General features: G+C 47.8%; 3 protein-coding genes across 3 annotated transcripts in view; 2 read left to right on the top strand and 1 right to left on the bottom strand.

The window, feature by feature from the left end:
- Positions 1-3,825: 3,825 nt before the first annotated feature.
- Positions 3,826-7,815, bottom strand: cmpk2 (cytidine monophosphate (UMP-CMP) kinase 2, mitochondrial). Its single transcript, XM_040200175.2, has 5 exons — positions 7,039-7,815; positions 6,644-6,758; positions 6,106-6,307; positions 5,694-5,927; positions 3,826-4,404 (listed from the first exon to the last, which is right to left on the bottom strand). The coding sequence occupies exons 1-5, from the start codon at positions 7,813-7,815 to the stop codon at positions 4,284-4,286; spliced, it is 1,449 nt and encodes a 482-aa protein (XP_040056109.2). The 3' UTR covers positions 3,826-4,283.
- Positions 7,441-10,858, top strand: rsad2 (radical S-adenosyl methionine domain containing 2). Its single transcript, XM_040199465.2, is given in 7 exon segments — positions 7,441-9,013; positions 9,101-9,262; positions 9,384-9,613; positions 9,725-9,874; positions 10,331-10,363; positions 10,489-10,608; positions 10,610-10,858. Coding segments are annotated over 7 exon segments (1,071 nt in total). The 5' UTR covers positions 7,441-8,682; the 3' UTR covers positions 10,655-10,858.
- Positions 10,859-11,374: 516 nt separating this feature from the next.
- rnf144aa (ring finger protein 144aa) overlaps positions 11,375-11,984 on the top strand; it is a 20,274-nt gene continuing 19,664 nt past the window's right edge. Inside the window, exon 1 of the mRNA XM_040199466.2 lies at positions 11,375-11,932. The gene's annotated coding sequence lies outside the window, so the exon portion shown is untranslated. The remainder of the gene's footprint in view (positions 11,933-11,984) is intronic.

The raw sequence follows: 11,984 nt of genomic DNA, 5'->3' as shown, positions 1-11,984 counted from the left end.
GCTTCTCAGCTGTCTGCTGATGCCAGACGAAGAAGGAGACGTGCCGAAGCATTAATGGATCCGAAACAAAAATAAACCATCTTCAAGTGTAAAAAGAGATGCACACACACACAGAGTGCATAGAACTTGGCAGTGTTGCCTTTGATTTATCCCTCTGGGGGAAGAACGGTATTTGTGTGTTTGGGGGGAACATGACACACAAGGAACATTCCAAGTTCGCCACAGGAAATCAATTTATTTGAGAGGGCAGCCGGGCTAAAAATAGGGAAGCCCCAAACAATAGAGTTTGAATTAATTGGCCAGATTTTGTGAAAAAGCCACGACGACTCCAGAGAGCCAAAGTTTGTTCTCTGTCTTGTTTTGTACGTGTGTTATGGAAATATTAGTCTGGTCTAGCTGTCATGTTGTTTTGTTTTTGGCATATTTCTTCGTGTTCGCAGCTGTCAAAACAGAACTGAATTCTCAATCATGTCTTCCCTCATATGAGGACTTACCACTTGTCAACACTACTGCCAGCTGCCTCATTTGACAGGATATGATGATTTATCACAGGTTTTTCCACAGTAAATACAACAATAACTGTTTTGTCACACTCCACCGAGTTCTAACTGGGGTTTTTTTTTCGGGGAGCGTGTGAGGGAGTTGCTGTAGGGGCCTTACGGGGGCTGATGTGCCGTTTTTAATGAGATCTCACAGCAGTGTTTAAATATTTAACCGTTCCTGGTGAAGCCTCCCCAACAGCCGCCAGGCAAAACTGGTAAAGGTCTCGTGCAATCATCACAGTCTGTACAACACCTCTCCCCCGAATACATAATGGCATCGTGAATACGCTGTGCCTAATACGTACGCCCATATCGACATCGGCGCCGTCTCTGCCTCTGCAAATAAGTATTCAGACACCGTGACAACGGGTGAGCGTGGTGATGAAAAGCTGTTGAATTATACATGTATTTGATGGGATATTTTTAAAACTTTATTTTCTTTTTCTGCAAACAAAGTAATCTCTCCCTCTTCCCCCCACCCACACATCCCACAACCCGTCTCTGCGGAAAACATTTCACCACCGATCGGTTCAACTCCGACACCCTTCGCGCTTTTACATCCCGCCACCCGTCATTCACAGAGCACGGGGCCGGGGTGTCTGCTACCACCTGCTGTGTTCGGGAGGAGGTGGTAGTGCCGTGCAGGCATGTGGGGTGTATATGTGTGCAACCTATGGAAGTGTGTGAGGGGGGGGAGGAGGCGGTGGAGAAGATTTAATGCGGTCCACTGGAAAAATCCAAACCTCGATCCTCAAGATCTGATTATTTCCTCGTCAATCTCGTTAGAATATGTGTTATATGTCGAAAATATGTGTTATTTAAATCTAAAATAGGGTTTCTAAACACATGTACTCTGTTTTAATCAGATTCTTCTAATCCAAATTGCTGTGATGCCTTTACACGCCATCCCTGGCAGTTGTTGAGGATGCTGAGGGGATGGATGGGTCTTTGGGAAGGACCTGGATGGTATTTGAAGCTGCTTGGGGAAGGCCACATGTATTTGGGTGTGAGGGTGGTGTTTGGGAAATACGTTGCATTGTTGCGTTCCAGCTGGAAGGAGCCTGGAGGGACTTGAGCTCACACAGATGAGCATCCACAGCATCTCCGTTCACTCTCAGCCCCCAACTTCCCCCCATCTCTCCCCCCCGCCCACCTTCCTTTCCTCATTTTACACCCTTCCCCTTGGCTTCTCTTCCCTCTTTTACTCTCCCCTCCCCCAACGGAGACAGCCCATCGCCGCCTGTCTGTCTAACGCCGGCCCTTCCCAAAAATCCACGATTCCAATCGGGCCACTGCTCTGAGGCCCCGCTGATGGAAGGGAGCGTTATTAGCCGCTGCTAACCCGCTGGTTCGCCGCGTAGAGCGTTGTTTATTTGACACGGGATGTATTCAGATATTGCCGGGTAGGGTCTTTAAAGTTTGGCAGACACTCGGTGCCGGATCATATGCATGACTCCTCTTGCCATGCCGCTTCATGTGGCTGCCAAGTGAGCTCCCCTCCTCCCCCCCCGGGGTCTTTGCCAAGGGACCCAGACTACGGTTTGACCGCCCCCAACGCCGCCCGCGCTCCCCTCCCACCACCACACTCCTCAGCACGCATGCATAAACACACCTTGTGCCTCACCGGATGCCCTCTCTCCCTCCCCCAACCTGTACCAGCCCCATGCCCCCCCCACCCCCAGTCTCCACACTCATTATTAATGATCTGAGGGACAGCTTTCATTTGATCTATTACTTAGAATGGGACGGCGGCTGCTGTGCTGCCGCGTCCCCGCTGGATCTTTAATTATTTCATGGAGGGCTTTCCTCCTCTCTGCTGCTCCTTCTCTGTTGTGCAGATGAAATATTGAAGTTAAGGAGTGTAGTGCAAAGTGGCCCCATACAGGGCAAGGTGTGCATCTGTGTGTGTGTGTGTTTTCCTGTGTATAGTGTAAGAAAGCGCACTGTATATTTGTGTGTATAACTGAGCGAAATGTGGTTGAAACTTTAACCTCGCAACTGACAAGGGATTCAAGTTGTGACATCACAGATTGGAAGCAGATCACATTCGTTATTAACTTTTTTTGAACACGAATATATATACACAAATATATTCAACGCGAGAGTTGTTGTTATTGTTAAAACCCCTGAGTTCATCCTGGATGTCTGACAAAAACAACTCCTCAATGTTACAACATGGAAAAGCACTGTTAACAAACGCAAAGGGCATTATTCCGGCGTAGTGTGTTGTGATTAAGGGCCATTAACGTGATATTACAGTAGTGTTTGGGGGCGGCCGTGACATGATGTCACCTTTCCCCAATGCGTGAACATGAATAGGAAAGCATAATATCCGACATGGAAACAGAGCTGACTCCAGCGCACACAGCTCTGCATTCAGGTATGATGTAAGTCCCAATGCATAAGTACATTACTCTACTACTTAATGGAAATCACAATTCCACACAGCTCTGCGCTACATTCATTTTGGTGTCATGCAGCACATCCACGTGGTCCACAAGCTGAGGGCCTACGAATCCAGACAACCCGTATCTGAGATACTTACCTCATGTTGGAATCTATACACCATAAACATAATGACACCTTATTTTGGTTTATGTGATTACATGTAACGCTTTGATTTGCATCCGCAGCACCTCTTAACTCAGTAAAACATTGGATTGCCGTAATTGGTAGTAGGAGTAATCCATGCACTTCTGTGGGGGGAGCGCTGGAATGACATTGATATACAGCGCTCCATTAATTGCCATATGAATAGGGTCTGCAGTGGTTGGCGCTCTGCTGATGCATCACAGTAAAAGAGATGGGTCACTCTGTCTTCTCCTGCCCGAAGCTTTGCCAAGCTCATAATTACTAAAACCTCCAATTAATCTTCCCATCACATAGGCCAGCATACACTTCCTCCCTATACATTTATGAGTTGCAGTATATGCTCTTAGTAAATGTGCAGGCTTGTGTGTGTGTGTCTGTTTACTCAAGTAGGAGAGCAAATGTACGTTTATGTGTGCACACTTGAGTGAGTGCCTGCGACCGCGAGGACATGAAGTAAAAAAACCTGCGACGTATGTTCTCAATCTACTCTGCAGCTCCATTGTGAGCCACACAGGTTATCAACGCGAGTGGCATCAGATGTGTCAATATCGCAGAGTTGAACTGCCTGGAATTTCCATATGCAGCTCACTGCAAAATGGATTTGTAAAAAATCGTGTGCACACAAAGTTCGCACATTTCTCGTAATTGATTATTAAGTCATGCTAACTAAAAAAAGAGACCCCAAACACACTGAAGTTTTATTTTCTTTTATTTAAAATACCTTACATGTACATACCCAACTATACATTTGAGATTGGTTTGTGAGCTTTGATGACGTCTAACACACTGGCGCTTATATAAACGTTACCATCCATCTCCTCCATACAAGTGTTAGTCAATAAGTGTACCAACACTCATTTCTGAGAGGTCACAACGGCAGAAACTGCAATTGCACACTTCTTTACAATATGTGTGTGTCAATATCTGTGTATGCATGTATGAATATGTATTTCTGATCGTAGCATGCAGTCCTGGCCCCTAGCCATTCAACCTTTACTCATTCTGAAAATAAATCTCTTCTCCACACTCCAGTCTGGCCACGATTCCTCCTGCAAGTGCATTCACAACACTTTACTGGCACCCAGTGGTTAAGGGAGGTACTGCGCCCACTTGATGCTTGGCTGACAGCAAGGGGAGCTGGAAAACTGTTTACAAGTGGCATTTGGCCCTAATTAAACGTAGCACTTGCTGGAGCACTTGGTCTGCAGAAGGACTAGCATCCACAGTGACAAACGCTGGGCCGCTGATCCTCTGGTAAGCCTTCTCCACTCTGCAGACACACACAAACACCTCGGTCAACAAGTGAAGAGAATAAGGATATAAACACAGCAAATGACACTTTACATTACGCTGAATAATGTGTATTTTGACTGCTCTCAGTCATTGTGAAGAGTGAGGAGTGTGGTGGCACTCGGTATGAGAAACAACACAGATGGCTCAGAGCGCAGCCATTTCCTCACGACAAATGAATAATAGCCTCGCGATAATGATTGACCGAGTCGGCAGAATCTCTCAACTCTCTCGGCGGCGGGCAGTCAACTCTCACCATTTTCTAATTCTGCTGGCCCAACATCTGGCTGTCCCGTGTGGAAAGGCCATTATGTCAGGATAGAGGATGGATGAAAGTAGCCATCGACCTGTCTGCCAAAGCGACTATCTGGGCAAGGCAGTGCCTCGCGAGTTTTGACCAGCTTAATGGAGCACAACAGCTCAGCAACTAATCACCTGTTCTTTCTCATCAGCTGCTTCCCCCACGGGACGGCAATTGATTGTTAAGTGTTTGATGGATCAGGCTCCAGACTGAGCTGACCTGACTCAGTGGAACGTGCAGTACAATTTGTAGCCCATCTGTGGTTTCATGTTTTAACACCCCACAGAGAACTTTTCTTCCACCCAGACTGCAGAGCGTTTGTTCACGCTTGTCACGCCGCTAAGTGTGTCCACTGTGTATTTATTTTCTTCGGTCATATTTATGGTGTGTGTGTGTGAAATGCAATCTCGAAGACACCGACAATGGTGGTTTTATTGAATTCTGAAAATGTGTCATTGGATCCAATGAGTTGGGCTTGCAGTTCTTTTATAGTTTAGTCAATTCTTAAAGCTTGATATCTTTGAAAAACAGGTGATCTTTGATGAAGTAACTGTTTCAGGGAAATTTTATTTAACAAGGCAATTTCTGACGGTAACACTGGTAGGAATATTGTGCCAACTTAAGAAATCTTTAGAAGCTAAAGTTAATTTATATAAATTATTTCTTCTCCTGTTTCCTCTGTCTGCTTTAGAAAAGTAGTCCCAGTATTTGTGAAAATGAATTGAGTCCATTAAATTAAATAAGACAAATAAAAATGTGGTCTTGGTTTTAAGACTGAGCTTTTGTTCCTTTTGTTTTGTATGACTGTAAATTGAATATATCTATTCTATCTATCTATCTATTCTTTTCCTTGAACATACATCACCATAGATTTTTGGAACGTTTTGACTGAAATTTTGTCCAAAAATTACATAAATTGAACGTGTATATACCCTCCACATGTGTTATGTGCCATTCTAATATCTCACTTGATTCTAAAGAGCTGATTTTGGTCCAGCTTTTCCTCCTCTTCTGTCTTTCCTTGACCTCTGTTCCTCAGTCTCGTCTTCCTCTCCTCGGGGTCCAGGGTGAGCAGGACCACGAGGCTCGGCTGGAGCAGGTCACCGGGCCAGCGGTAAATCTCCGAACCCTCGGCTGGAAGGTTGCACGCTTGGCCGCTCACCGCTGTGGCGATGGCATACGCCGCTGTGCTGTGCCAGAATCTGGGGACGGATAATAGATGGCGAATTGAGAGGTGGACGATGAATTGGTGGATGATCAGGTGACTCAGCAGGTGGCGTCTGTGTTTTAACATTGAACTCCAGACGGCATCTATTGTCGTCTCGGTCTCCAAACAGGTCACGCCACAACCCCCCCGCGCGACGTCTCGCCTGTCCTTACCTGTCGACAATGACGGGTTTCTTCATGCCCTCCTGGCCTATCTGCTCGGCTGTGATGTAGTTCCCCAGAGCATAGAAGGCCCTGCGGATGAGAGGCGGCTCCCGATCAAAGCGGGCCCTCGCGGGGGACAGGCACTGGGGAGGGGACCGTAACAGAGTGGCCCCAAGAGCGTCCCTCAGGGACTCGGTCAGAGTGGTTTTCCCTGCGATGGGGAGAAGGACGAAGAAGGAATCAACAGAGAACAAACACAAAGACTTTTTACTTTTTTAGAAAACAAGCAAACTGTCTCTTTAGTTAAGTTGAAACTCCCATCCTACCTACAGAACATGGTTGTGGTTTTATGAGGTTTGCAAAGGGTATTAGATGAGCCAGCTCTTCAATAAACCATTTTCACAGTACTGAGGTCATGATACATGATATTCCATTAGGCGGAGCTCACTGGTAGATAATGGCTTCAGCAGAGAACAACTGGCCGTCATAGCGAGACATCTATACATCACACTGATCCAATATTTATTCATGAGGTAATGGCATTAACCTGTGGCATCCAGGCCCTCTACGACAATAACAGGGAAGTCTGGTTTACTTCTGGCCTCCGCTCTGCTGCGCAGCAGCTCCAGCACGGACGCGGCCTCTGGGATGATGTCACCGCACTGCAGAGCAGACAGAAATCCGTTTGCTGCCGTGAGATGAGGCAGGAGGGAGTCGTAGATTGTGGTGCGCATGATCACACACACACACACACACAGGCGCACACACGCTTGGCACCGCTAGATAAATGAAAGCATTATGAGCCTCTTTGGGCTCCTATACCTTCTTCTAACACGAGAGGGCGCCACTTTGCCATGTCCCACAATCGATATGTCTACTTGTTTTTTTTGTTTTATCTCTGCAGGACAGGCAGGACACATTTTAATCAGTCTGTAAAACAACCTGCTTTATAACGTCATGGGCTTCCTCGAAACTGTAGAAGACGTCAGAGTTGATGATGTTGAGCGTCGATGGGTGACATTCTGGCGCGTCCGAGGGGACCACGTAGAAGTCCTTGGACATTTCCGCGCTGCCCGGAGGAGACCACAGGCGCTGAGTCCACACTTGACCCTCCACACACTTCAAGTACGAACACACGGACACCGGGTCCCGTTGCGACATGTCCCTCAAAAGCCTCTCCGTCGTGGACGAGCCCTGCGAGTTGTCTTTTAAGAAGTAGCCCTTTAAGAGCGAATCCCTGACATCTGGCACGAACGAGGACATGGGAGACACATCGCACCCCGGCGGCAACTCTCGCAACAGTTTGTCTCTCAGCTCCCCGTGGAACTTGGCCCGTGTGATTCTGTCGCCGCCGCAGACGATGAGCGAGTAAAGCCTCGCGTGGCCCCCGCGCGCGTCTCCGAACAGCCGCGGCGCGTCTTCCCCGCGGTGCTTCTCCCGGGGCGCAAAGTAGACGGCTGCGCCGTCCAGCTCCACGGAGAAGACCCGAGAGCACCAGCGAGGGACGAGGCACACGGTGCGCCGGGCCATGTTTTTGTTTGTTGTTTTTGTCGCCGGGATGCGAGCTGCTGCTGCTGCTGCTGCTGGTCGGTTTCGAATCCGGTCCGACACCGACCCGACCGGAGCGCGACGAGGCGTTACCCCACCCCGGTGTCTGTGTGTGTGTGTGTGGGAAACGAAAGTTACCGCGCTCCACGTGGGGAAAACGAAACTGAACATTCTGACCAGTGGCGCGTGCGGTGACGTTTCACCTGCTTGTGTTTCTGGAGAAGCGCGAGACACGAGAAGAAAATGCCGCAGGTGGTGTGACCCGTCTGCCCACCGGGCGTTTAAGAGAGGGGCCCTGACACATTACATTTACATTACATTACATTACAGGTCATTTAGCTGACGCTTTTATCCAAAGCGACTTACATTACACTTTTAAACCCATGGCTTTTTCACATTTTGCCTGAGAAGCAATTAGGGGTTAGGTGTCTAGGTGTTAGGTGTCAGGGACACTTCGACTTGAGACATGGGGCAGCCAGGACTCGAACCACCAACCTTGCGGCTCCCGGCGCACCCGCTCTACCCCCTGCGCCACGACGACCCCACATTGTACATGTTCGTGTGAAAAATGCAGTTGATCTATACAGAAACGCACTGTCATCAATTATGTTGGGGAATGACATGAACATAAAATTGACAGTGTTTTTTATGTTTTATCTGAATAAAGCAGACGATTAGAGTGTTATACAACCACAGAGTCAAATGGAATAAGGCCTAACCAAAACATAAATCCTTCTTGTATAGGAATACATTATTACCTTTCTGTTGGCATTGCTACAACATGTCACTTATGTCACGGTAGCTGTCAAACGTTTGGACACACCTTTATTGCCGCAGTAACTAAACATTGCAACCTGCATCGTCCCATTTTAGCCCTGCGCGTCACTCACTCCACACCCCTCCGCCCACTTGTTTCGTTTTCCCTTTTTTTTGTAAACAGAAACTCAGCTGATGTGAGTTTCCTTCATGAGGCTCGCCCTGCGGTCTTGTATTTAAGGGATTGTCCGCCTCCGCGACGCACCCGCTGCCGCTCAGAAGATGCGCCTCTCCGCTGCGATCGCGTCTCAGATGCGGCTGCTGATGCAGCTCCTCGCCGACGCGCTGCGCGTGGCGTTCGCGAGCTTCTTTTCCAAAGTGGGCTACGGGAGGACCGGTGCGGGTGCGGGAACGGCGCTGTCCGTCACACCCGTTGAGAGGAAAGTGGACGAAGGGAGAGCGCAAAATGAGATGACGACTCCGACGAGCGTCAACTATCACTTCACGCGTCAGTGTAATTACAAATGTGGATTTTGCTTCCACACTGCAAAGACGTCGTTCGTACTCCCTCTGGATGAAGCCAAGAGGGGCCTCAAACTCCTGAAGGAATCAGGTAATTCGGACACATATGGATATTGTGTCCTTTTGTGGCAAACTTCTGTAATGAGCATGCAATAAAACTCATGGCTGTGTTCGTTAGGCATGGAGAAGATCAACTTCTCTGGAGGGGAGCCTTTCCTGCACGACAAAGGAGACTTTCTGGGGAAGTTGGTTCAGTACTGCAAACAGGACCTCCGGCTCCCGAGTGTCAGCATTGTCAGTAACGGGAGCATGATTAAAGAAAAATGGTTCCAGAAATATGGTAAGACTCCAATATGACTTCTTTGGACAAATGATGAACTTTATTTTATCATATTGCAAACTTGAGAATATTCTAAGAAGACGCGATGTGTGTGACTGAACATTCTCCTCGCTCTCATCAGGTGACGATCTGGACATCCTGGCCATCTCCTGCGACAGTTTTGATGAAGCGACCAACCAGCTGATTGGCAGAGCTCAGGGAAGGAAAAGCCACATCGACAACCTCCACAAGATTTGTAGCTGGTGCCAGCAGTACAGAGTGGCGTTCAAAATCAACTCGGTCATTAACACCTTCAACGTGGACGAGGACATGGCGGAGAACATCCTCCAGCTCAACCCGGTCCGCTGGAAGGTGAATAGGGAACAGAGAGTGTGTGTGTGTGTGTGTGTGTGTGTGTGTGTTGCGTGTGACACCTCGGGCACACACACTCAGCCTCTCTGTATCCATGCGACCTTTGCTCAGGTGTTCCAGTGTCTGCTGATCGATGGGGAAAACGCCGGGGAGAAAGCCCTGAGAGAGGCAGAGAGGTTCGTCATCAGCGAGCAGATGTTCCAGGAGTTTCTGGAAAGACACAGCGGCGTCCCCTGCCTCGTTCCCGAGTCCAACGAGAAGGTACGAGATGAGATTGTTATCAGTGGTGCACATGTGTATTTTTATTTGTTTGCTTGCACAAACAGAAACCCAAGTCAGTGCATGCAATCAGCAGTTTACATGGCTGTATAACAACAATAACTCGTCCTGCCCTGATCCATCACTCTGACTGCGCCTTTTGAAAAAATAAAACTGCTTCTGCCTATTTGCGGTCATCCAAATCTACCAACCACAAAGTGCACATCGGTTTACACAGTGCAACAAGAAGGGGGTTGTGTGTGTGTGTGTGTGTGTAAATGTAGAGTGTTATACAACCAGAGTCCGAGTCAAATGTCGGCCATTATCATTGGTCGACATCCATTATTACCTTCTTGTTGGACATTTTTATGTGGGAGTGTCTTTAGCAGGTAAGTAGTGTGACATTGTCGGTCCCCACATGTCAGGCCCGTTGACTCACGTAACTCTTTGTTTTCACAGATGAGGAATTCCTACCTGATCCTGGATGAATATGTAAGTACACGTTATATTGTTTATGGACGAATCACATTGTTTGGCTTTTAACGGTGTAATAACTTAATAACCACATTTAATGCACATTTTTAAAACGTAGCTTTAACTCTTCCTTCATTTTTCAGATGCGTTTCCTGGACTGTCGAGAGGGACGGAAGGACCCGTCCAAGTCCATCCTCGATGTCGGCGTGAAGGAAGCCATTTGCTTTAGTGGCTTTGATGAAAAAATGTTTCTGAAAAGAGGAGGGGAAATATGTGTGGAGCAAAGCCGACATGAAGATGGAGTGGTGAAAATTGTGTTTGCTGTGACTACACAGATAATGTGTATAGTGTACTATATGTGTTACTTAACTCACCGTTGGAGTCCAAAGTCCAAAAGTTGTTTCAATTATATAGTTTTTTATACATGCATAGTATTATATGTTTGCATTGTGGACACTTTGTTTGCAAATATGACTTAATAAACATATTTAGAATTAAAATCATTATAAAAAAGATTTCATTTTATTTGGTGTGTGGTAGCTTCATACATTTTTGTCAAAATCTGAATGTCTAACTTGGCATTTGAACCTACTGAGGTGTAGCAAGAACCACTCATGTGAGTTCCAGGAAAACCAGTCGAACAGGTGTCATGTCTGACAAATAAAAGGGATTTTAAACCAATCCAATTATGAAATTAGTATATATTTCCATTTCTGACCTGCACTGTTTCATTAGCTGTTTTTTATGAGTAGTTTAACAAAAAAACAAATAAAGCGATCCAAATATAGTGGATACCAATAACTTTGAGAAGAATGATCCACTAAAAATGATGCCCTGCCCAAAATATTGCCCTTTCCAGGTCTTAACATCCAGAATAATATTTGACCATATATAAATAAAGTGTGCAAACTAAAATTGGTGTGTGGCTTTGTACCACCAGAGGGAAACGATTTGACTTGGAACAAAAAAAATGAAAAAAGCCACGGCGGTTTCCCGCCAGCAGGAGGCGCTCTCGGTGATGAAACGGACGGGCGGCGCAGAGCTCCCCTTAAGCGGCAGCAGACGGGAAACCTCTCGCGAACAAATGGCGTCCCTCCAGCACGGAGCAGCTGATCCCTGAGCGAGCACGGAGGGGTAAACACGCCGCCCGCGGACTTCTCTCTTCTCGTGTGCGACAACACCTCCACCCCTCGTTTGCGTTAACGGCAGCGGCTGCACGTTTGCGCACTCTCCGGTAATCCGAGATCCTCCAGAACCGCCGTGCCCGCCGGAGTGCTGAACGATCCCCGCTGTCAAACCAAACGGATCCGGAGAGCGGCGGCGGCGGCGGCGGCGGCGCGTGCCCTGTTCTCACGCGCGCCGTGGGTGCGACGGTAGCCGGTGTCAAATGTTTCCACCCTGACGGCGGAGAGACGCGCAATGAACAGGAGCATCACCTCCTCCTCCTCCTCCTCCTCCTCCTCTCCTCTTCCTCCGTCTGACTGGTCGGTCGCCTCTTCGCTGATTCCAATTCAGGAGATCATCTCCCCAAAATTTTGACTATTCCTGAGGTTTCACCATCGAGGCGACGTTATCCCACAAAGCCAGGTAAGGGTCTCGCGCTGCTGTCCGCTGTTAACCTCATCACGGGGGGGGGCTT

Source organism: Gasterosteus aculeatus, chromosome 15 (genome assembly GCF_964276395.1).
Source record: "Gasterosteus aculeatus chromosome 15, fGasAcu3.hap1.1, whole genome shotgun sequence".
Classification (NCBI taxonomy): domain Eukaryota; kingdom Metazoa; phylum Chordata; class Actinopteri; order Perciformes; family Gasterosteidae; genus Gasterosteus; species Gasterosteus aculeatus.
This window is presented reverse-complemented; position numbering and strand designations above follow the sequence as displayed.

Excerpts from the sequence above, each read along its gene's own strand:
- cmpk2 (XM_040200175.2), bottom strand. The coding sequence starts at position 7,815 with ATGTTCAGTTTCGTTTTCCCCACGTGGAGCGCGGTAACTTTCGTTTCC. Across the intron at positions 6,759-7,038 it reads CCCATGACGTTATAAAGCAG|TGCGGTGACATCATCCCAGA; the intron begins GTTGTTTTACAG and ends TCTGCTCTGCAG. Across the intron at positions 5,928-6,105 it reads AAACCCGTCATTGTCGACAG|ATTCTGGCACAGCACAGCGG; the intron begins GTAAGGACAGGC and ends ATCCGTCCCCAG.